Source organism: Morone saxatilis, unplaced genomic scaffold, assembly GCF_004916995.1.
Source record: "Morone saxatilis isolate NCDOM2014 unplaced genomic scaffold, NCSU_SB_2.0 Contig14, whole genome shotgun sequence".
NCBI lineage: Eukaryota > Metazoa > Chordata > Actinopteri > Moronidae > Morone > Morone saxatilis.
The window spans coordinates 8,794,328-8,815,499 of NW_023339696.1; the positions used below are offsets into that span (position 1 = coordinate 8,794,328).

The 21,172-nt window shown below is 42.5% G+C and overlaps 3 protein-coding genes across 7 annotated transcripts in view; 1 reads left to right on the top strand and 2 right to left on the bottom strand.

Moving 5' to 3' along the window:
• The window catches only part of ubn2b (ubinuclein 2b), a 10,675-nt gene extending 6,877 nt beyond the window's left edge, over positions 1-3,798 (top strand). Inside the window, 4 exon segments of the mRNA XM_035654833.1 lie at positions 1-1,002; positions 2,101-2,308; positions 2,794-2,862; positions 3,114-3,798. The exon segment at positions 1-1,002 is cut by the window's left edge and continues 312 nt beyond it. Coding sequence (XP_035510726.1) covers positions 1-1,002; positions 2,101-2,308; positions 2,794-2,862; positions 3,114-3,160 — 1,326 coding nt within the window. The 3' untranslated portion in view covers positions 3,161-3,798.
• Positions 3,799-3,911: 113 nt separating this feature from the next.
• Positions 3,912-5,831, bottom strand: trir (telomerase RNA component interacting RNase). Its single transcript, XM_035654834.1, has 3 exons — positions 4,973-5,831; positions 4,498-4,569; positions 3,912-4,404 (listed from the first exon to the last, which is right to left on the bottom strand). Exons 1-3 carry the CDS (start codon positions 5,264-5,266, stop codon positions 4,297-4,299), a joined length of 474 nt encoding a protein of 157 aa, XP_035510727.1. The 5' UTR covers positions 5,267-5,831; the 3' UTR covers positions 3,912-4,296.
• Positions 5,832-7,284: 1,453 nt separating this feature from the next.
• On the bottom strand, positions 7,285-20,636 carry hook2 (hook microtubule-tethering protein 2). 5 transcript variants are annotated; one of them, XM_035654614.1, is made up of 23 exons: positions 20,423-20,636; positions 19,574-19,656; positions 18,951-19,023; positions 18,754-18,804; positions 18,505-18,637; positions 18,120-18,187; positions 17,719-17,784; positions 17,478-17,558; positions 15,439-15,605; positions 15,052-15,192; positions 13,879-14,080; positions 13,603-13,713; positions 12,862-12,949; positions 12,505-12,571; positions 12,000-12,137; positions 11,056-11,143; positions 10,568-10,573; positions 10,382-10,416; positions 10,213-10,295; positions 10,023-10,126; positions 9,571-9,675; positions 9,406-9,477; positions 7,285-9,194 (listed from the first exon to the last, which is right to left on the bottom strand). In XM_035654614.1, the coding sequence occupies exons 1-23, from the start codon at positions 20,465-20,467 to the stop codon at positions 9,066-9,068; spliced, it is 2,136 nt and encodes a 711-aa protein (XP_035510507.1). In that variant the 5' UTR covers positions 20,468-20,636; the 3' UTR covers positions 7,285-9,065. The 5 variants fall into 5 exon arrangements, with proteins under 5 accessions (XP_035510507.1, XP_035510510.1, XP_035510509.1 ...); XM_035654617.1 differs by lacking the exon at positions 20,423-20,636 and adding an exon at positions 20,174-20,371; XM_035654616.1 differs by lacking the exon at positions 20,423-20,636 and adding an exon at positions 19,877-20,006.
• Between the last annotated feature and the right edge of the window lie 536 nt (positions 20,637-21,172).

The following is a 21,172-nucleotide window of genomic DNA, read 5'->3' on the forward strand; positions in this document are numbered from 1 at the left end:
AACTCTGTCAGCACTCCCAGCTCCAATGCACCTCACTACATCTCTACCTCTTCGTCTTCCTCCACCTCTCTGTCTCGGCCTTCCTCCATCGCGTCCTCCCCTCTGCCCTCAGTGAGGGTGGATGGGATGGGGGTGATTAAGGGCACGGTGCAGGCGCACAGACACTCGGTGTTGAACACTCAGAGAACTTTGGCGGTGGGTGTTGCTAAAGCCAACATGCCTGCCTCAGCGTCGCCACCTAAACCGCGTCCCCCACCCACTGCGTCTCCGCTTGTGCCCCCAGGATCAAAGATGGGGGTCTCCACTCCCCCGTCTGGCCTCCTCAAAGGCAGCAATAATAATAAAGCCAACAGTGGTGACACACTCATCATCACATCGCCTCAGTCTCGGCCACACACCCTCACGTCCCCCTCACACATGACCCCCAAAACCTTCCAGACGCCGCGCCTTTCCCAGACCCCGCAGAGTAAATCCTCCCCCTCCCTCTCTCAGCAGCTCCCTGGAGTTCAGCCCCAGCCCCGGCCTCAGTCTAACTTCATCACCCCTATGCACGCTACTCTCACCAAGTCCACCCACAGCAGCATCCCGCCCATCGTCAAACTCACCCCCCGCACCCCCAACCCTGCTGTGACCACAACCACCTCAGTCTCACCCTCCATCTCTCAAAGCCCCAGGTCTCAGGCAACCCCTTCCATACACCAGTACTCTCCCAAAAACCCAGCAGGGTTCCGCCCGCCGTTCTCAGGTGCCCAAGGAGGAGTAACCAAGCCAGGGCAAGGCAGCTACACTCCTCCCGGCAGCCAGAAGACCCCCAACAACAACAGCACCACCAACGCCAGCCTTATTAACACCATATCCATAAGCAAGCATTCAGGATCCAGTGCCTCCCCCACAGTGGTCTCTGTCAACGCAGGCCAGCGTCAGAGGCCCGGGGGTGGGACACCTCAGGGGGCCAAGCCAGTCGCGTCCGTCCCATCATCTGTCTCTTCTCAGTTGCCACAGGTTTGTACCGCCAGCATGTCCAGCAGAGTAGTAACCTGTAGTGCGTGCATTTGTGGTCCAAATGCATTATTATTCAGCACATTTACATTTACTGTAGTAATGTGATATTCCCCCACTTTTGGACTAATTGGTCATAAAAAAAACTTCATTGAAAAGGGACACATAGTTACTGTTTCAGGTGTAAGTCCACATAAAGGTGGCAGTGAATATTACATACAGTAAGTGCTGATCAATGGGTGTCACGGTCATTCTCACCAAACGATGACCTATAACATATAAAGGTTGGATTTTTTTAAAGGGTCAGCTGTGTAATGTAAATTTTGAGATGTTCACCCCTGAAATGTCCTCAGTGTCGAGTCATTTGTGATGCGTGAAACACTGAAAAATGACACTTCAAAAAGTCTATAGTAATTTGGATTTCCAGACATTACAGACCTCAATGTGAACAGCGTTGTTATGGAAACATTGTTAGTGTCAGGAGTCAGAAGGCTCAACGCCTCAAAGAATGCTGCAAAGATGACCTGCATGATTATTACACACCACTAGTGGTGTGCAGCTCAATTAATCTGTCAGTTGATTGACAGAAAATCATCAGCAGCTATTTTGGTAATCCATTAATTGCTTCAGTATTTTTTTCAAGCAAAAATGCTAAACCTTCACAAGTTCCTGCTCCTCTGTTGCAATGTGATTTGTTATCATAACTCTGTTTCGAACCATTGTTATATTCAGTTATATATTATATTATATAGTTAGTCAGATAAAACGAGCACTCTGCAGATGTCATCTTGGTTTCTGTGATTATGATAACGTGTTGTACATCAAACAGTTAATTGAAATATAATCTGCAGATTATTTGAAAATAATTAGTTGTGTCCCTCCATTATATAGGGACTGATAGGGGCCATTCCACTGGTTATGAGTACTTCTGAGTTTGGAAGAAGTCTTAGGTTCTGCTCATATTGTCTGTTAGCTAAGTTATCAGAACAAGGTACTGAAGAGATCCACTTTACTTATAAAGGTAGTTATTGTGTTTTCGAACACAACTTCCAGAGTCTACTCTCAACGGTGTAGGATTATTAACACTCTGTTTCCACTCAGGTCTCCACAGCAGGTACCGGCAGCCTGCTCGGCTCAGCCTCCACTCTTCCCCTCGGGTTCGGGATGCTGGGGGGCCTGGTGCCCGTGTCCCTGCCCTTCCAGTTCCCCCAGCTGCTAAACCTGCCTCCGCTGGGCACGGCGGGTTCCAGTACGGCTGCCAGCGGCTCTACAGCCAGTAGCAATGCATCGTTCTCTACCCTGACCCAGAGTGAGTGATGCACGCAGGGCAGAAACATGGATACTGTACACTGATTGATTTAAATGACGCACCACGCCTCCATCTTAAAGTGGTGGCAGTGTAACGTAACACATTGTCAGTTTGATTGAAATCTTTTGACACGAGGCAGGCACTGTGTGTAGGTTGCTCTGCTGTTGTCTGTAAGCCTTGTTTTGTGTTTTTTGTTAGAGCATCATTTGTTTTATCACCATATTGTGTGTCAGATTATTCTCCTGTTTGACATTATTCCATTTTGTTTGCTTCATTTCCCCCAAATTTCTCCTTTTTCTGCACTCCAACCAAAATCATGCCAATCCTGTATTGGTTACTCTTCTGTCACTCACTTTGCCTCTTTCTTCTTCTGTCTTTATCTCCTCCTCTGTTTGGCTGTCATTACCTCTACGCCAATCTTGCTCCCTCCCCATTTTGTTGGTGTCTGCCCCCCCCCTCCTTGTTCCCCTGTCCTGTCTCCTCAGATCTGTATAAGAGTCTCCAGTCAGGGTCTCAGGTTGCTCTGCCTCCTCACTTGCAGCTCGCTTTCTCAGGTAAAATCTGACCCTCCCTCCACCCGCAAAGCCTGCTCCATTTACTCCCTCTTTCCCCACCTCCCTTTTCAAGTGTCTGGTGTACTTTGTCTTGGGTTGTCCTTTTCCGTCTGGTCCTGGTCTGTTCTCTGCTTGTCTGTTGGTGACTGCATGCCTTTTTTTTTTTTTAAATGTAGTCATTTTTGGCTGTTGTCCAATGTGCCTATTGATGCTTTTCACCAATTTTAAAAAACTGTATTATTCCTGTCCAGATGTCAGTCAGAGCCAGGGAGGAGATGCCAAGAGGAAAACCCTATGATACAGCTGGATTTCATCGCCCAGCGGATGCTGTCTAACGAAAACGATGACGTTTTGGGACAAATCAGGATGGAACGTGACAGACCGCTTGTGATAGGGGTCTAAGATGAGGACTGGGTTACACTTAACATACTTGATCTGAGAAGATCAGCTCAACTTTTCATGAATACCACAGTTAAATATAACTTTTTAAAAACAATTTGATAACTTTTAAATACTATTCTTCATAGAATTGTTAAATAAAATGACAAATACAGTTTGTCGATGTTTACAAGATAGACCTATATCACTGTGGACAGGGAGAATGAATGAATGGGATTTTTAGGTGAGTGAGTGAGCGTGTGTGAGAGTGGGTGAAGGTTTGAATGTGTTTGGTTGGTGGGACTGAAAGTGTGCCTTTGTATGTCTCCCCCTCTGATGCATGGTCAGTGTGTCTATTTGGTGCTGTTTTTATTATAATGTAATTATCACTGATACCTGTAAGAAATGTAAACTGCAAATTGAATTTGAGCTTTTTTTTTCCAATGAGAGCTGTACACTTTTTCATTGTACATTAATTCTTGAATGAATTTGTTCCTGTATAGAACTCAAACCTACTTTTAATTAAAATCTTCCCCTTCACAATGGAGTAATTTGATGCAGGTTTAAGACACTTAAAAATCAGGTTTCCTCTGGACTCCCTATAACACACCAGTCTCAAAAGGTATCGTCTGAAAGAGAGCCTAATAAAACTGAGGCACAACACCACACAGTAATGGGCAGTGTAGATTTAATTGACACCTTGATTTGGCTATTAAATCAAATTCAAATATTAATTAACCCTAACTTAACCCAAACATGAGAAATGTGAAAATATTTAACAATGATCAACAATGCACGCCAAGTTTCTGAAACATCTTTTGACACCAGATCAAATTACCAGAGTCCAACAAACGACAAGCAAGGCAAAAAAACAATACAAAAAAAAAGAGAGAGAGGGGAAAAGGTCTGTGAATCTAAGCAGTTTGTGAAAGACTACGTGAAAGGTAACTCGAACTGGCAGTATGAGAAGGTCAGGATTGGCCGGCCCTCCCGGAACTTCTCTCAGATGATTTTGCCCTCAAAAGCACTGTCGCTTCATGTCCGCCTTTCGGGAACCTACTTGACCAGAGGCCTGGTCTTATCGTCGTCACCACACTGGTGGGCTTTGTACTTTTTGACCTCGGCCATGTACTTTGACCAAGCATCGCTCTTGCCTGGCTCAACCTGCAGGAGAGGAAGCACAAGGGAGATTTAACGGTGAAGTCAAACTACACACACACAATTCAAATCCCACCACTACCACCGAACCGCACTTACTTCTGTGTCGTTTTTCTGCTTCTTCGCAACCATGCCGGTCTTTAGGAACACACCGCCTCTGCGCTTCCCCACCTGGGTTAGGGGATAGAAGACTGAAACCGTTATAGGAGCCCTTGCAGATGGACTGTCAATGAAGGAGACTACACCAGAGCAGAAGGTCTACATTTAGTCTCTTGTCGCAACCACCAGCGAAACCATCATCAGTGAGGAGCATCCCTAGTCTTCACTGGTCTTATAGATATCACATATTGCCACAACGTGTTCATAAAATAATGCAAGTATAACCAAAAAAAAAAAAAAAAAGCACTGTGTGTGTAATGCTACTGGCAATCAATACTGAAATGTTGGCCTTTATTTCAGGATGTAACAACTCAAAGTGCCAGTGAGAGTAAGGCTGTGAATCAGTGCATGGTGCTTCACTTTTGGATGTGTTTTAACTACTTCTATCTCATCTTACAACTGCCAAACCCCTTACAAAGCTCGTCACGGGAGGGGGCTTCTTTTCCACTGGTGTCTGTCCTTGCTCGGTAGCTCTCTCCTCTCCACCTGTGTGCTGCGTCTGCTTTTTCCTCTTCTTCTCCTCCTCCTCCATCTTCTTCTTGAACATCTCCATGAAGCTGCCGTCGTTGGCGAACACGTTTCCCCCGGGCAGCGGGGCTTTGCTCGCTGTCGGTGCCGGGCTGCTGGAGGGGGACGCCGGGCTGCCGCAGCTGGAGTCGCCGCTGCTGCCGCTCGTTTGAGGTTTGCTGTGTGACCGCTTTGAATCCATGATTTCCTCGGGGGGTGTAAATGTTCACAAACAGGCAACAAAAAGAAGTCCAGCGGTGTGTGTCCGGTTACTGAGAAGTATGGCTTTATCGCGTTAAGTTGGCCTTTGATGAACAGCACCGCCAACACGCTGCACGACGGACGGGACCCCACCTATATTATATAAAAAAAACCCTCCAGAGTCTCACTAAAGGGCCACACAGTCCAATGTAGGAAAAAAATGCAAATTTTAAGAAAAACCGCGAGCTGAAAAAGGCTAAAATGCCCACCAATGTCAGCCCTCCCGGACAAAAACAAAAGCAGGCGCTGGTTCGTGCTGCTAGCGAGGCTAATACTGCGGGCTAACACCCGGTTCAATGAGGCCTTTTACCGGACGAACTCCTCTTAAAACCTCCGGTTCGTGTGCGGGACGCGTCCACGTACAATAACACGGCTGCGGTGCACAACAGAGGTCGAGTACCTGCAGCACAGACCGAGAGGGTCGCGGATCTTTGAACACCAACGCTGCTCGCTAACTTTCGTCCATCAGTCGGTCATGTTTCAGGTCCTCTGGTGACGTCACGTGTCGGCGGTTGGCGCCCCCTGCCGTGCCGGAAGTGGAACTGATAGTTTTTCAAAATTAAATCCTCACTAGAGTTTATTATATTATTAGACCAGGGTTTCTTCAGAGTGGGGGGCCAGATTGAGGCCTGAGGGAAAATGTAAATAATAATAATAATAATAATAATAATAATAAATAATAATTGTGTGTGTTCTACAAAATAAAATGTATACAAATATTATATAATATATAACACATATCTTCTCATGTAAAAGTGTGCATGCTGCCTGTTACAGTTGCTCCCGTTTAGGCTCTTATTATATTTCTATTTCCATTTTTTATTTTTTTTTACTATGTACATACCTATACATACGATTATATTTTATATATTGAAATATAAGTATTATTTTTATTCTTTAACATTGTGTGAGTAGAACAACTGTAACAAACAAATCCCCCCTGGATCAATAAAGTATTCCTGATTCTATCTTCCTCTAATTGTCTGACAAAACATCATTTATCACATGATGAACTGTCAGTGTGTGTGTGACTTTGCCACAGTCAAACTCTGCTAACTCACGAAAACAGATATACTGAATCTAACGTAATGATTAAGACTCGAGGGGATCAAGACTTGAAATACAAATAGAATTGTTATTGCATTAATAAAAGTAAAATATAACCAGAAGTTTTGTTTTATTACATTTGCCATAGTATTGTCAAAGGGTTTTTAAAGACCAACATGTTACACTTATAACAATATAATACAAACCTAAGTGTACATATATTTAACCTGTGTCCTTCACTATAATATGGTGTATCAATCTTTACAGCTGTTATATAGTCTCATTTGACCGGATCCCTCAGAAATCAATATAATCTTTTTCCCTTTATTTGTCCCTGTTTGTGTTGTAATTACTTAAGTTCTGGATAGATTAAGGTACAGCAGACTTATACTGTATATAAGAGTGTATAATATTCACCACAGTGGATTTCAGTAAATTGAAAGTTAAACTGAACCATTGTCAGCTACATTTTATAATCTAACTGTTGGATACATCTCACCAAGAAGTGTTAGACTAAAGATCTATACTGAAATTTGTAAAATCCAAAACAATTTGCACTGCAACATGCCATTTTGAAGGTACATGCTGTTTTACACAACTGTGTTAGTGATTAATTGTTGGCTAGATTTATGTACGCCAGTTTATAATTCTCATGAGACACAGAAGTGGTGTGAAAGATGCTTTCACCATTTCACTCAACTGGCGCACAAAGGATGTGAGAAGTCTGACTAATCAGTTTGGCCTTTAGATCATGACAGAATTAAAGTTTACCCACGTGATAAAACCTGGGTCAGTCTTCTTTCTCACGTCCTTCTGGCTAAGTGTTTATAAATGGTTTTGTCATTACGCACTGTTAAGTTGTTCTTCAGTTTACTTTAAATGTATTGGCAAAGAGGACACCAGACCACCAGCTCTTATCTTAAGATCCCATTTATTTGTAGTGCAAAAGTAGAACAGACAGGACTACAAATCTTTGACTTGCCTCAGATCCCTGTGTGAAGTACACTATGCTATAATCTACTAGACCATTAATATGACACAAACAAACACTGACAAACCTAAGAGTTAACCCCTTCAAGCCATGCAAATGTGTAGCAAAGACATCATCATCATACACCATAAATATAAACTCAAATAATGAAACATGGGTAGAAAACTGTGTGCACACAACAGCAGGATTCTGGTCTGTGTGGACCATAGCACAAACACTCACAGGGACCAAGTACAAGTCACAAAACAGCAGCTCTGATATGGGACACACTAAAATGATGACATCTGTTGAAAAGGAAAATTAACCAGTAGTGAATAAAGGCAGACGTAGTGTCTATTACGGGCTCAACCTTTGTGTCTGCCTCTGACTTCCTGTCAACAGAAGAATTCCAGCGTATTGATAATGCATATCCTTCCAGTTCAGTTGAAATGTAAAGGTTAAGCAGCGGTAAACCGCCATTAGCTGAGTCATTTGTAGTGTTTTTATCATTATGTACTCACGCTATATATTGGTTTTCCAGTCTTTGTGATAAACTAGGAGGCCTTCAATTATCAATATTCAAATCAGTTTTTGAGTCTAAAGTGGTTAAGTGCAATTAGGTCCTACCCACAACCAACACCCTGTTTAAATTTTTGGGAGGAAGAAGAAGAAAAAAAAAAAAAAATCTTACAGTAATAACTGAATTTGTAGGCAAAGAATGAGAACATTGTTCATAAAAATCATTCGCCAAAGTCACATGATCACCAGAATTAGCCTGCAGTGTGACGTATACTTTAAGTAAAATGTATGTGTGTCAAATGAGACAGAGCGAAAGGGTTGACACTGAATATCTAAAACGTCAGTCTTATCCACAGAGGGAGTATTTTTAGTATTCTGAGAGGCACTAAACAAACCCACCCTTCTATGAAAGTGCTTTGGTGTATCCACTGAAAAGTCTAACTGTTTTACTTATTATGAATATTAGAGTTCAGAGAACATGATTCGAGTGAATACAGAGGAAAAAATAAGAGACCAAAGCCATTAACACACCCTCACGATCTTTACGTCTTTTTGAGGACTTTCAAATTAAAACTAAACGCAAATTCATCTCAAAACACGTAATCAAGAAGACAAAAAATCAAAGCTATGAGAAAATTCAAAACAAACGATCAAAACTAATGACATGTACTAACGGCTGAATGTGATAATTGGTTTTCAGTCTACAGCCTGTGGGCTTCTTTAGCACTTCCAGTATTATTTCAATAGTAATTGCAATACCCCTAATAGCTCATCTAACCGTAACCTCGACAAAACTATTTCACATTACATCCGTTTGTATAACATAAAAAATACAAAAAAAAGGTTTAAAACAAATCTTAAAGAAAAAGGACCAAGAGTCCAAGAGGCTACAGAGGAAATAAAAGTCACCTTAAAAGGTGAGACAACCTCTTTTCAGGCCCTACAACTCCTTCTACTCCATTCATTTCTGTTTCTGTGGGTTAACACAGCAGTGTGTCTCTCCTCTGGGGGCTCCTCAGAGAAAATAAACATTCTCGTACCATAGCGAGCCAGCAGGGGGCAGTAGCAGCATGAGGAATACTCTGAGGTGCAGTGAAGGCATAAAGGCAAACAAGGTACAAGGAGTTCAGATGAAGTCTACTGTAGATCACCTCATCTTCTCTATGCTTCCTTTCAGAATGTTTGTTCTCCTGTCTGCACGTCTTTATCTCGGATGGTGTCGCATCAGGCCCCTCTTGGCGTTGGTGGACTGTCTCTGCTGGGCGAGGAAGGACATGGCCTGGTTAGAGGGACCCAGCCGCTCGCCAGACACCTTCTGATGATACGCCATCCCCTGAGAAAGAGAAAAGAAAGAGTGAGGAATCAGGTGTGGGTGTAATAAATAGCGGATGTGCAGAGTGAGGACCCATGTGGTCTCAAAACATCCACATCTGCCTTCTTGTGGTTTTCAACTACAGAGCAGCTCACTTAGATGAAGTTTTTCCTCACATGAAAAAAATCAAAAGGGCCTTCTGCATGTTTTATGTATTTCTACACCCACTTACCATGTTGTACCATGCAGTAATGATGAGTTTCTCCTCCTGGTCATGTCTGGCTCGGCTCTTCTCATAGTCATGCTGCGCAACAGGAACAGACAATCATGCATTAGTGAGACTTAAAAAAAAGCTACAGTGACCGGATTTGCCTCTTTATGTCAAAAAGGTCCATACCTCCAGGTGCTGGATTTTTCTCTCCTTCTCTGTCAGCTGGTTCTTCAGTGCCTGAATGTCAGGAGTCGCAGCCACCGGCTGCTTGGGATCCAGGGTTTTAATCACCTACACACACACAAAGGACATTTCTTAATAGAGTACTCTGCTGATTTAGCTGATTGTATCACACCCACGATGGACCTACATTACCCACAATATGTCTGCCGATAGTTCAGTCAGACTCAGTGAGTCAGAACGTTGACTCAAATGACATCACTTGAGGCAAACGATCAGATTTCTCCCTCTGGAGTCACAAAAGGCTTTATACAACTTTTTTCACATACTACCAAAGACTTGTAGACAACTTTGAAATGTAAAATCCGTGAATTTCCCCAGTAAAAAATAACCCTCATATCTTTTTATTTTAAAGCCATATGTGATGAGGACAACATGTTCCTTCTAGGTGCGCTGACCGTTCTCGCCTTCTCCACGTAACGTTTATATCGCTCCTCCATCTGCTTCATGTCCTCGTCCTTCTTCCGCAGGATTTCCTGGAGTTCGTCTATCTTCTTTGCCACTGAGAGGGAGAAAAATAAAGAGTTAAGAAGAGAAGAAAGGGTGGACACTGGCAGGTGCTTAAAGATCGAGCGAGAAATGACTTACTGTTGCTGTCCACTTTGGGCTCGAGGTCATCAATGACCTCTCTTTTCTTTTGGAGATCTGAGTGAGCTTCGTGGAGCTTCTCCCTGCAATCATCACACAGTGTGTGAATTCACTTTTGTTTGAAACCCACAGGGATAAATCATCTGTAAGAAGCAGCATTTGTACTTACAAATGCTCCTCAAGCTTTTTCTTCAGTAAGGAGGACTTTAAAGAAGGAAAAAAAAGGAATTAAACTCAAAACTAACACACAAGGCGTTCTAAATGGCACACACAAACACACAGTATAAGCTGTGAAAGTCAAGCTGTCAAAGAGTTAAATCATGGGCCAGTTGGACAGAGGGTGGGCCGTACTTACGATGGCCTGATTTTGGCAGAGTTGATCGTTGGGGGCAGGCAGAGGGAGGCAGACAGAGATGGGCAGGCGTTAACAGTAAATCACCACAGCAAACATGGGTTAAATTCCCACACAACATGTATCAAAGTAGGAGAACAAACACTGCAGTTCTCAACAGCCAAGTCTTGTCAATATACTCAGTGTGCCATGCAAACATTTTGCTTTTTACACATAGGGAGTGCTACCAGAAACATTACTGCTTCCATTATGAAAAATTATTTTGACTTCATCACTTCTAAGAATGACTTGACACTCATGTCTGTCGTTCAAATTTGACACAATTGTCATATAAAACAACAACATTGTTACAAAAATTATAGGCTCATCGAAAAGATTTTTCACACACTCAATATTCTGTCTTCAATTTTTTTAGAAAACTCTGGTTTGTGATGAGGGCAATTAAGTGACACAAGTGCACGGAGGAGAAGGAAGAAGGTCCATCCACTCACATCCTCAGTCTTGCTGTCTTGCTCCTGGAGCGCTTTCTGGAGCTCCTCCACCTGAGAACGCAGCTCTGAGATCTGCTGCTGGTTTAATCTGGGAAAACGGACCAAGAAAAGGGAAAGGGACAAGAAGAAAGGTTAGGAACAGAAAGAGCGAACATAGATACAAGAAACGACAAGAGACAATGATTTAAGGAACATTGTGGGAGAGAGTAACTTAGAAAGGGAGGCAGATGGTAAAGATGAAACACAAGGTTGTTTAGTTGATACTGTGGGTGGAAGATGTTTTCAAAGTATAATGTGGGTCTGTGTACATCTGCTGCAAGGAGTGTTCATCCCTTCCACCAAGTGCCTGGCCATTCACTGCTTTGCTCTACTGAGCATGCTCACTCCACTCCTCTCCTCCTGTTACTGTTGCTGAGGATGCTTCCCACACCCTGGGCCTGGTGTTGCATGGACACACACACAAAGACACACACACACACAAACACACACAGTCCACCCACATGTCCACATGCCCACAGGCATGTAAACACACACATACACACACACAGTCAAGGGACAATCTGGCTTTCTCCTGTCTGTCCTCCAGTCCAGCCCACACAGCTCAGTTGAGCACACAGTCCAGAGGGTGAGTTGACATTTAGGCAGATATCACTCCTACCATCAGCCAACAACCAGCTTAATGTCCAGGAACACACAATATGGTGGCCTAGAAGGGGACTTATTACTTAACACTTAAGTCCAACTTCTTACTTATCATTGCGTTTTATTTTTAAATCCACCGTATTCAATTTTTACTCCATTCTGTCTTATTATGGTCTTGTCAATTGTCTGTGAAGCACTTTGAACTGAGATAAACTCTATGAAGTGTGCTATATAAATAAAGTTTTACTGATTGATTGATTGATTATTTAGTAGTGTTAAATATACACACACAAGCCCCCTACCTGTTCTGAGTTTCCAGGACGTTCTTGCTGCGCTGAGCGTCCTCCAGCTCAGCCTGCACCTCCACTAGTTTCTGCCTGTAGGTCTCCTCTTGGACACACAACATCTTGTTTTCACTCTGTAGACGCACCACTGTCTCCCTGTTGAAGAAGAGGAACAATGAGAAGAGAGGGGGAAATAAGAGAAGGGGGAAAAAGATAGAAGTGGAGGGCAGCTGAAATGGGTCAGCAGAGTCATAAAATGTCTGACACGCTGGCTGAGTACTTCTATCTGACAACGCCCCGGCCAAATGTGCAGCACTGACATGTGTCGCTATTTCTGGAGCCAATTGCGCCTCACACTACAGAAGATGAATATAGGGCACAAGTGGATACTGATAGTGACACCAATGCCTGTCTGCTACGGGTTTAGAAGGAAAATCTCATCCCTTACGCTTACATTTGGTTGAAACGTACACATTAACCCCCACAACGTGGCTCAGACACAGATACGACACAATAGACATACTTGAGCTCAGTGGGCATGATCTCCGCAGCGAGGTTTCCCACTGTGACAGTACTGTCACACAAGCCTCCTGCAGAGAGAGAGAGAAAGAGAGAGAAAGATTAAGAGTCAGCTGGTAACTGGTAAACAGCCCGATTTGCTTATTTCTCTGTTAATCTGAGAAAAAAAAAAAATAATAATTACACATTCAAATAACATTTTACATATCTGTGCCAGTTAATTAATGGTCAGCCACCAACACACTCTGCTCCAACATTGTGACAGTGTTGCGTAAACAGTAAATGCTGCGTAGTAACAGCAAGTTAAAAGGAAAATGCAGTTTACTTATTTGTTTCTAAATTTAGTGCAATTACAACTCACCAGCTCCACTGAGACACCTCTGTTGGACTTGTGCACACCTGAGCTCATCGTTTGTCTCCCGCAGCGTGTCTCTTTCTGAGATCAGACGCTACAGGACAAAGCACAATGTGACACAGGCTTTAGCTTCAATTCACACTGTTGTTTGCATGTTTACAGAATTATTAGGGTACCAATTGCATCTATAAATTTAATCCAGCAAAATTCAAACTAAAACAAAAAGGATCGGCCACACAGCCTACTGGTTAAGGTGAATACCACATAACCTCTCTCTGTGTCTATTACTGACTGTAATAATATAAAAGGCTAAAATGCCAAATGATGATTATCAAAAACAGTAATGCTCCATTTTTACAGACCAGCTCTGGTATGCACATGGAAATGGACTTAACCCTTAAACCCCACGTGTTGATGAGTTCCTTAGTAAATGTACACTTCATGTCGGTACAGTATGTATTTCTTAATCACTCCCACAAGTAACCGAGGACATTAATCACTCCTGTCAGATTGCTGAAGGTGTTAGAACTGACACGGGACGTTTGAGTCCACTGAAGAATAGTACGATATTTGCCTGGCAACAATTCCTCCTGCAGGGAGGTAATAATCACAACAAATGTTGATCCACAGAGGACTGCTATCACTGAAATAAAAACTACATTATTGCATCTTGTCTAGTAGTTTTAGTGTGTGAAAATGACATGAGACAGATGCTCCGCACTGATAAAACACTGTTCACCAACTCACTTCTTTCTCCTTCAGCAGTGCGTCATACTTGTCGTGAAGGTTCTTGTACTCAAACTGCCATTTCTCAGCTTTCATGGCCTCTGCCGAGTGCTTGGCGTGAAGCTCATGTGCCTGCAAGTCGGGGAGCATAGCAACAGTCTACATTGGCAAGAGCTCTTTATAACAAGTGCAAGGTTTTCCAAACACGTGCACCAGCCAGACTGTGTTTAACATCACTTAGACGTCAACACAGGAACAAGTATCACTCTCCGTCCCTCCTTTCAACCCAGAGCTTGCCTGTCTCTTATAGGTGTCCAGCTGATTGCGGACAGCGTTGGCCCTGCGGAGCTCCTCTTCCAGCTCACAGGTGCGCTGCATGTACACGGTGTTGCGTTCCTCCAGTAGGCGCACCTGTCTGCGCAGGTCTCCTAGATCCTCCAGCTTCCTCTTGTACGTCTCCACCAGGGCTTCAAGCTGGTTCACCCGGTCAGACGAGTGTCTGAGTGGGAGGAGAGGACAGTGTGGGAGGCGTTGAGTACCACAGGACAGGAATACGACTTTTACACAATACATCCGTGTGGATATGTACTTAACTACTGAAAATCCAACAACTCTGACGCAAGCCAGTGTCAATGCATGAAATTCATATTATCAACACAGATGTCAGAGAGGAGCTGAATGGACGTCTGTGTGTGGGCAGCGTGGGTGTTGTTTCTGTGAGTGTAAATTGATAATAGAAGAACTACTGCTTAAAAGGAAAAGGCTGGTGTTATTCTATATTTTTGATATTTTCCCCTTAAAAATAAAGATAAAAACCAACAATGTGTGTGTTTGTATCTCAATACTCTTTAACTTCCCCGTCTGTGTCTCTCAGCTCCGAGACCATTTGTTTCTACTAAAAATGTCAATCTTTAAAAAATGGGTTCAGTCTTTTATCTGTGTCTGGTAATGTAGTATCCAGCAAATGTTCTCAAACACGAGGAAATAGTGCATTTGTCAGTGCTAGTGAATATTCATGATACCAATATGATATCAATATAAACTACAGTGCCCAAGGTCATGTAATAAAAGAACATCTTTGTTCAACAATGGAGCTCTATGGCACAGAGGAATATGCTACAGTAGGCTACACAGACAATGCTAAAAGGATCAATTCATTATAGGTTATGGTCTTTTTGTGGGTTTTGCTGATAGTAACAAAAATGAAGAATATCAACAGACTTTGTCAATAAAGGACTGGTTGACTGAAGTTTTATAATAATTTAGTTGTCTTATTCACAACAATTCCAGAAGTTTAATAATTATTTATTAATTGCATTTAAAAAAAAGATCTTCCCTAGTTTGCCACTGAGCAATCTTAAATGCTCTGTTAGAAAGCTACAAAAGAAACCCTCAGTATCCATTTGATTTGTGAGAAGGCCTGCACTGTTTTGGCATCCACAATAAATTCAGTGCTACCGCTGGTCTCACCTGAGAATGTCCATCTCGTCTTTGAGGGCCTGGGCCTCCTGCGCCAGGCTGGTCAGCTCCTCGTTACGTTGCTGCAGCTCGGTCACCTCACGCTCCAGTATCTCTCCCCGCACGCGCATGTCATCTCTGCTGTTCTCCAGTCTGAGATATACATAATACAAGAGCAGTGGTTTGTGTAACTGAGTTGACTGAAAGGACTCAACAAAGTCAACTGAACAATAGCATTGGATTTGCATGTGTACGTAATGTTAACTAATATATGTATAGCGAATTTTCAGAATATCTCCAGCACCATTTTTTTTAAAAGTTAAGTGTGTGTAAATGTCTTATGTAAAGGGCTGACGGTTTTCCTCAGCAACTCTAACTCTGTGTGTGTACTGCCTGTACCTGTAGTTCTCCTCTTGAAGCTGTTCCATCTGACTCTGCAGCAGCAGCAGCTTCTTGCCAGTGATGGCAGTGGTGGAGGCGTCCAGAGAGTCGAAGCGACTCAGCTTCTCCTTCAGGGAGCGAGTCTCTGCCTGTAGGGACGACTTCTCCTCCAGAGCCACCGACAACTGTGGGGGAAGAGAGAGGAACAGAGAACAAACACTGTAAAAAGACTGGGGGATTAGATAATGCAGTGCTGAGAGAGAAGTAATGGAGATGCACAAAGTGACAAATCTACAAAAGGAAGGGAAAAGAAGAAGAGATAGAAGATGCATCAGAAGAGTCCTCAACGCTGATTTAAAGACTTTAAAGAATAACTTATCAAGAACTGACATCTTTCTGACAATACAGGAGAAAAGCCACAGTAGCGGCACACGACCTATTCGCATGAGTAAAACACAGATGCACAGCGACAAACTCACCACTTTTCATGCTTACAGGACCTCGAACACATGCTTTGCTCTCATTTCACATGCTCAGTCGTCGATAGTTAGTTAGTCATCTGATGTGCAATGGTCTCAGGCAGAAGGAACTTTCACAATAGTTAAATTGTTAGCATTATCCTCAGGGTCAAAACCATAATATAAATAGATTAATGTGCACAACTCGTTGAGGACCATTATTGCTATTGGTTATACAGTTTTAGTACAGGGGGGAGAAATGTAACTTCAGGCCGATGAAGTTGGTGGGACTGACTGTAGTTTAGAGTTGCAAGAATATACTAAAAAATGTTTGAGTCAAGTTATAGTTAGACAAGCTGCCATTCCAATATTTAAAAAAAAAGGGGGGGTGTATACTTACCTGCTGGACATCTTTCCAGTTTGAATACAGCAAAACCCTACACTGAACTTTAAGGACAGATTGCATGCTTTAGCACAAGACCAGGAACAGTAAATAGCTTTCAAAACAACACAAATGACTAATCCCTAACGCGTGGGCTAAATAAGTAAACAAACAGGTGGGCTGAGAGCAGCACAAATTATTGTTGGCTACTGCTCCATCCCAAGGCAATGTGTCAGTTTTATCTTGATGTTATGTAACTATTGACTAGAATGTATCTTTAAAAAATACTAAATTAGTCTCCTCTCAGTCAGTGGTGCAAAAACAAGCGATGGGAACACAAACAAAGTCTCAGGCAGGCTAATCAATAAGGGCCAGAGCACAAAAGCAGCAGGCGCACACATTCAACAACATGCTACAACCACAGTACGGCAAAACTGGGCCTCAAAGTATCTGAAAGTGAGGTACAGAAAATGTGAAATGCTTTTATATTACTCCAAAACAACAAAAAAGTGTGCCTTGTGTAACTGCAAGATGAAATGATCCCAGGCCCCAAAATGCCATATTCAAAACCCAAATCTATTTTTGATACCAATCATAGTCAGCAGTTTTAAAGCAAAAGCAATTCAACTTATATTCTGCAATTACCTCTCTTTATAGTTGCTAGTGGCGGAGTCAGCCATTTGCGCTAAATTGAAACTGCCTACCTACACTCAAGGGATTCACAGGAAACAATTCAGCATGTAATACACTGTTACTGTTTGTAATTTTATCTCAACAATAACAAACTCCCTGCTCATTGTTCACTGGAACCCAACGTGTGTTTCTGCTGCTGCTTCACATTAAGAAGAATTCGAACTTGTGAAATATTGGGGTGGATATTATTGTGAAACAATTACAGGAAACGCAATTTAGTTTTTCACTGTGGTTAGCACCATCGTTCATCTACAAAAGATAGGTCTACAAAACAAGACCACAGAAATTGCACACCTACAACTTCTCAGCAAGTTAACCAACTGTTCTGTGACCTGCTGATTTGCTCACTATTGTCTCTCTGTTAAAGGAGAATTCTGGGTCCTGTAGTAAGAAAATGCACTTTGTTACCACCAGTTACCACATGTGTAACCAAATCAACCAGGACTACAATCTTAAAGATTCAAACTTAAAGGTCTTGAGAAATGTTTGTGAAGTAAGATGTAGGCCCCATTTGGTGTACCAACCTGTTGTTCCAGGTCTCGACAGCGCTGGCTCAGGTCCTCTTTCTCGTCTGCCTCTTCACTTAAAAAATAATACTTCCTGGACTGCAAACACAGAACCAATGGAGACAGAGGAAGATGTAATTCTAGTCACAGTAGGAGGGAGTAAACTTTAATGAAAGACTGAGGGAAAACACAAAGGAAGATGTAACAGATCTGCTGAGCGAATAACACAAAAGGGGAATAAAAGTGTTGCGTGTTTCACCTGGTAGTCAAAGTCCCCATAGGTCTCTGGGCTTCCCGGTTCAGATGAAGGCTCCTTCGATAAGAGCTAAAACAAAGCATTCATAAGAAAGTCAATGAAAGGCTTAAATTCTGGGAAAAATAAAATAACCTGTTCCCAAAAGCAGGTTTTGGGGTTTTCTCAATAACTTTGGTAAATCCTGGAACAGATTTTTGTTTTCCCACATTCAACATTTTTACAGTCCTATGGGTGCCAATGAGACACAAAAACATATTCTTGAAATATCTCAGAGTAGGGTTTCTGGGACTCTGTTCAGTCTTATGCTTATCCGGATTTCTTTGATTGTGAATTAACCATGACTAAGAGCTGGGATTAATGCAAAGTAGAGAGAACCAGGAGGATAAGCGAAGAGGCTCACTCACCTCCTGAATGGCTGTCATCACAACGTGCTGGACAGATTCCTCAAGTGTCATTATCTGCCGGATTTGCTCTGTGTTTAGGGGAAGACAACACAGCCAAATGCAGATGAACACAAATACTCTCCTAAAACCAAACCAGCACTGCAGCTACCAACATTTTCCAAGACTCGTACAGCTAATGTCTGAATGACAAATCATTTTTTTCTTGTAGTTTGTCTTCTTGTAATCTGTAAAATGATCTTTACTGTGAGGGGAAAAGCACGAGGTCGTGTTATCAACTTGTGATGATCAGGCCCTGACTGACTGAACATGTGATTCGACTTTGAGTTAATCCTGTGCGTTATTTTCACAGATGGCTGCATTTCTTTTCTTTTCCAGCACAGTTTACCTTGTTTCTTCTCACAACTGACAGCACAGCCCAATACGAGCTGTACCAGCTTGCCCAGTTCAGTGACATCGCCCATCTCTCCTATGAGGTTCACGTCTGGCAGGTGCTCATCTGATACCTGGTGACCGAGCACCTGTTCATGGAAAGAAGACATTGAGATTCAGCTTCAGACAAATTTAAAAGTGTACTGGAAGTGGCAAAGTTAGTAAAAAATAATGTTAATAATGATAATAAGAATAATGAACTTACATCATGATAATACTCCAGCATGCTCTTAAGAATCTTTTTCAAGTTGCTGACCTGAAAGAACAAAAAAGAAACCAGAGATAAATTCTCGATGCTCATTTTAATCAGGGAAAAATAAGTTAAAAAAAACAACTCAGACATCTTTGTCATTCTAGGTTGCCGTGAGGTATTCTGTCATATCCTGCCGTTTCACAAATTACCTTGAGGCGCCAGTTGGCCCCGCTCTCCTCCTTGATCCTGCCGAGCCATGTCTCATTAAACCAAGAGGGGTCTCTGTTAATGAGAGCACAAGAGAACTCGAGTGACAACGAGGACGACACACCTCTGGACATCAAGATTCACAGGCGGCCACAGGGCAACGAGGCCCTGAGCTTCTCTAATGCTGAGCACAATGACATTTGAGTAGAACAGTTCGTTAAAGTCACATGTGACTCGTGGGAATAATGCTCGGGTTGTGAAATAGTTGAAGAAGCAGCATTGGGTCTTAAGTGACCTGAAAAATAAACATTTTCTTTAAATGAAAAACTGTTGTTGTTTATTTACCTGTGGGGGCTTGAACACAAATATCCCACCACCACAAGCTACAAAAGGTCATCAGGCCTCGGCCGAATAGTTTACACAAAAATCACTCCCACGTTTCTGCGTTGACCTCACAAATCCAGATTCTTTGCGGTTTAAACTTTTGCATAGATAACGGCCACGTGCAATTCAAAGGGGCCACGTAGTGCGAAATCACACAGATAAGCAAATCTCAGAGCTGTGCACTTACAAACTCGAAGCAACACAACAACCAGTAAATACTTGTGCAGATGTGTACCCTTACATTCTGTGCAGCACATGTGCAATGGCCACGCCGCTTGTTAGGTCGTGCTTGCTGTTGCATGACGGCACCTGAAATGTCTGTAACTGAGAATAAAGACATCAAGAATTAGTCACTGACCTTTAAAAAAAAAGCTTTAACATTTGACGCACAGACAGATTGTGTTTAACTTCTAAACTAAACTGAACCAGACTCACAGGTCTTTAATCTATTAATGTACATAATCAGCTTTAATGTTAGTAAAAAGCTATTTGCTACTTGCAGTAAAACACATTACAGTGGGCTGAATGTTTCCAAACCACTCACAAGTAAAGCGGCTAAATAAACCTCTCAGTCTTTGCAAACACTACATAAATGACAAATCTTAAGCAGTTATTACAGGGGATTACAGTCCTACTTAGCGAGCTGTTAATATGAGCTGGTTTCTCAGTTTAGTCCTACACTTGCCCCCGTATGGAAAAGAGCCAAACAGGTGGATTTTCCCTGCTGGGACTTGAGAAGTCACTCTGTTGGATATTCAACGTGACTCCCTCTCAGCTTACACTCAGCTCTTTGGGTTAGTGTTTGAAAAGACCACCAGGAGCAAACTTCCAATGTGTTTACCTAGCTAGCTGCTTAGCTTGGCTAGCTAGCGACAAGCTAACTTCCCAACACACAACTTTCCTTCCCTGCGAGCTGCGTCCACCTCGACCTGCTTGTAGTCAACACAGACGCGCATTTATCGGTCGTGCCAGGCCTCCGTTCGCCCACTAAAGGTTGTCTTTGCCCCTCTAACTTTGCGGACACCTGCTGTCAGCTGTTAGCCCGGCGGTGTTAGCCTGGCTCGGAACCCCTCGCTTGTGTCCAACTCACCCAGGTTAAGAGAGAATTACACAGCTCTGCTTTATCCAGACTCATTGTGCTGTGTCCGGACGAGCTAACTGCAGCTTACTGAGACACGATCGACTTTTCTCTCAAGACCTTTTCTCCCCCGAAGTTTGTTACTCAGTGCTGACACTTTCCACGTCAGTCATTGTCCAGCCACGGCCTCCCGCTGCTCCTACCCCCCTTTTGCGTTTCGGCTCCTGTTATCCAAGCGAGCTTCCGTATTAAGAGCGTTCCCATGGAAACGGATTATGTTGCGGGTCAGCTTGTCTGGTCATGGTTACTAATACTATTAATAATCATAATCATAATCACAATAACAATCATAATCATAATACTTATATATAATAATAATTATTATATATTTTGGTCTTTCAAGCTATCTGGCTTAATGCTGGCGACTAAAATTGAATTTCATAAATGTATTATTTATTTAATTTATTTAGCGTACTGCAGTGTTATTTAGTGAGAAAAAAATATCTATAAAGCAGGGTTGGGGGGATTACTTTAGGAATGTAATCCGATACAATTACTAATTACCTCTTAAAAAATGTAGTCAGTAACCTCATCCATGTATCATAATGGTAAAGTAACGTAACTTGATTACTTTCCATTGCTTTTGGATTACCCCGACACCAAATATGCAAAAGACAAGATAAAAAAACATAGATCAATAAGAAGTAGGCTATTTATTTAAGTGTATTCTATGAGACAACAGAACTTTGTGACCTTGGAAAA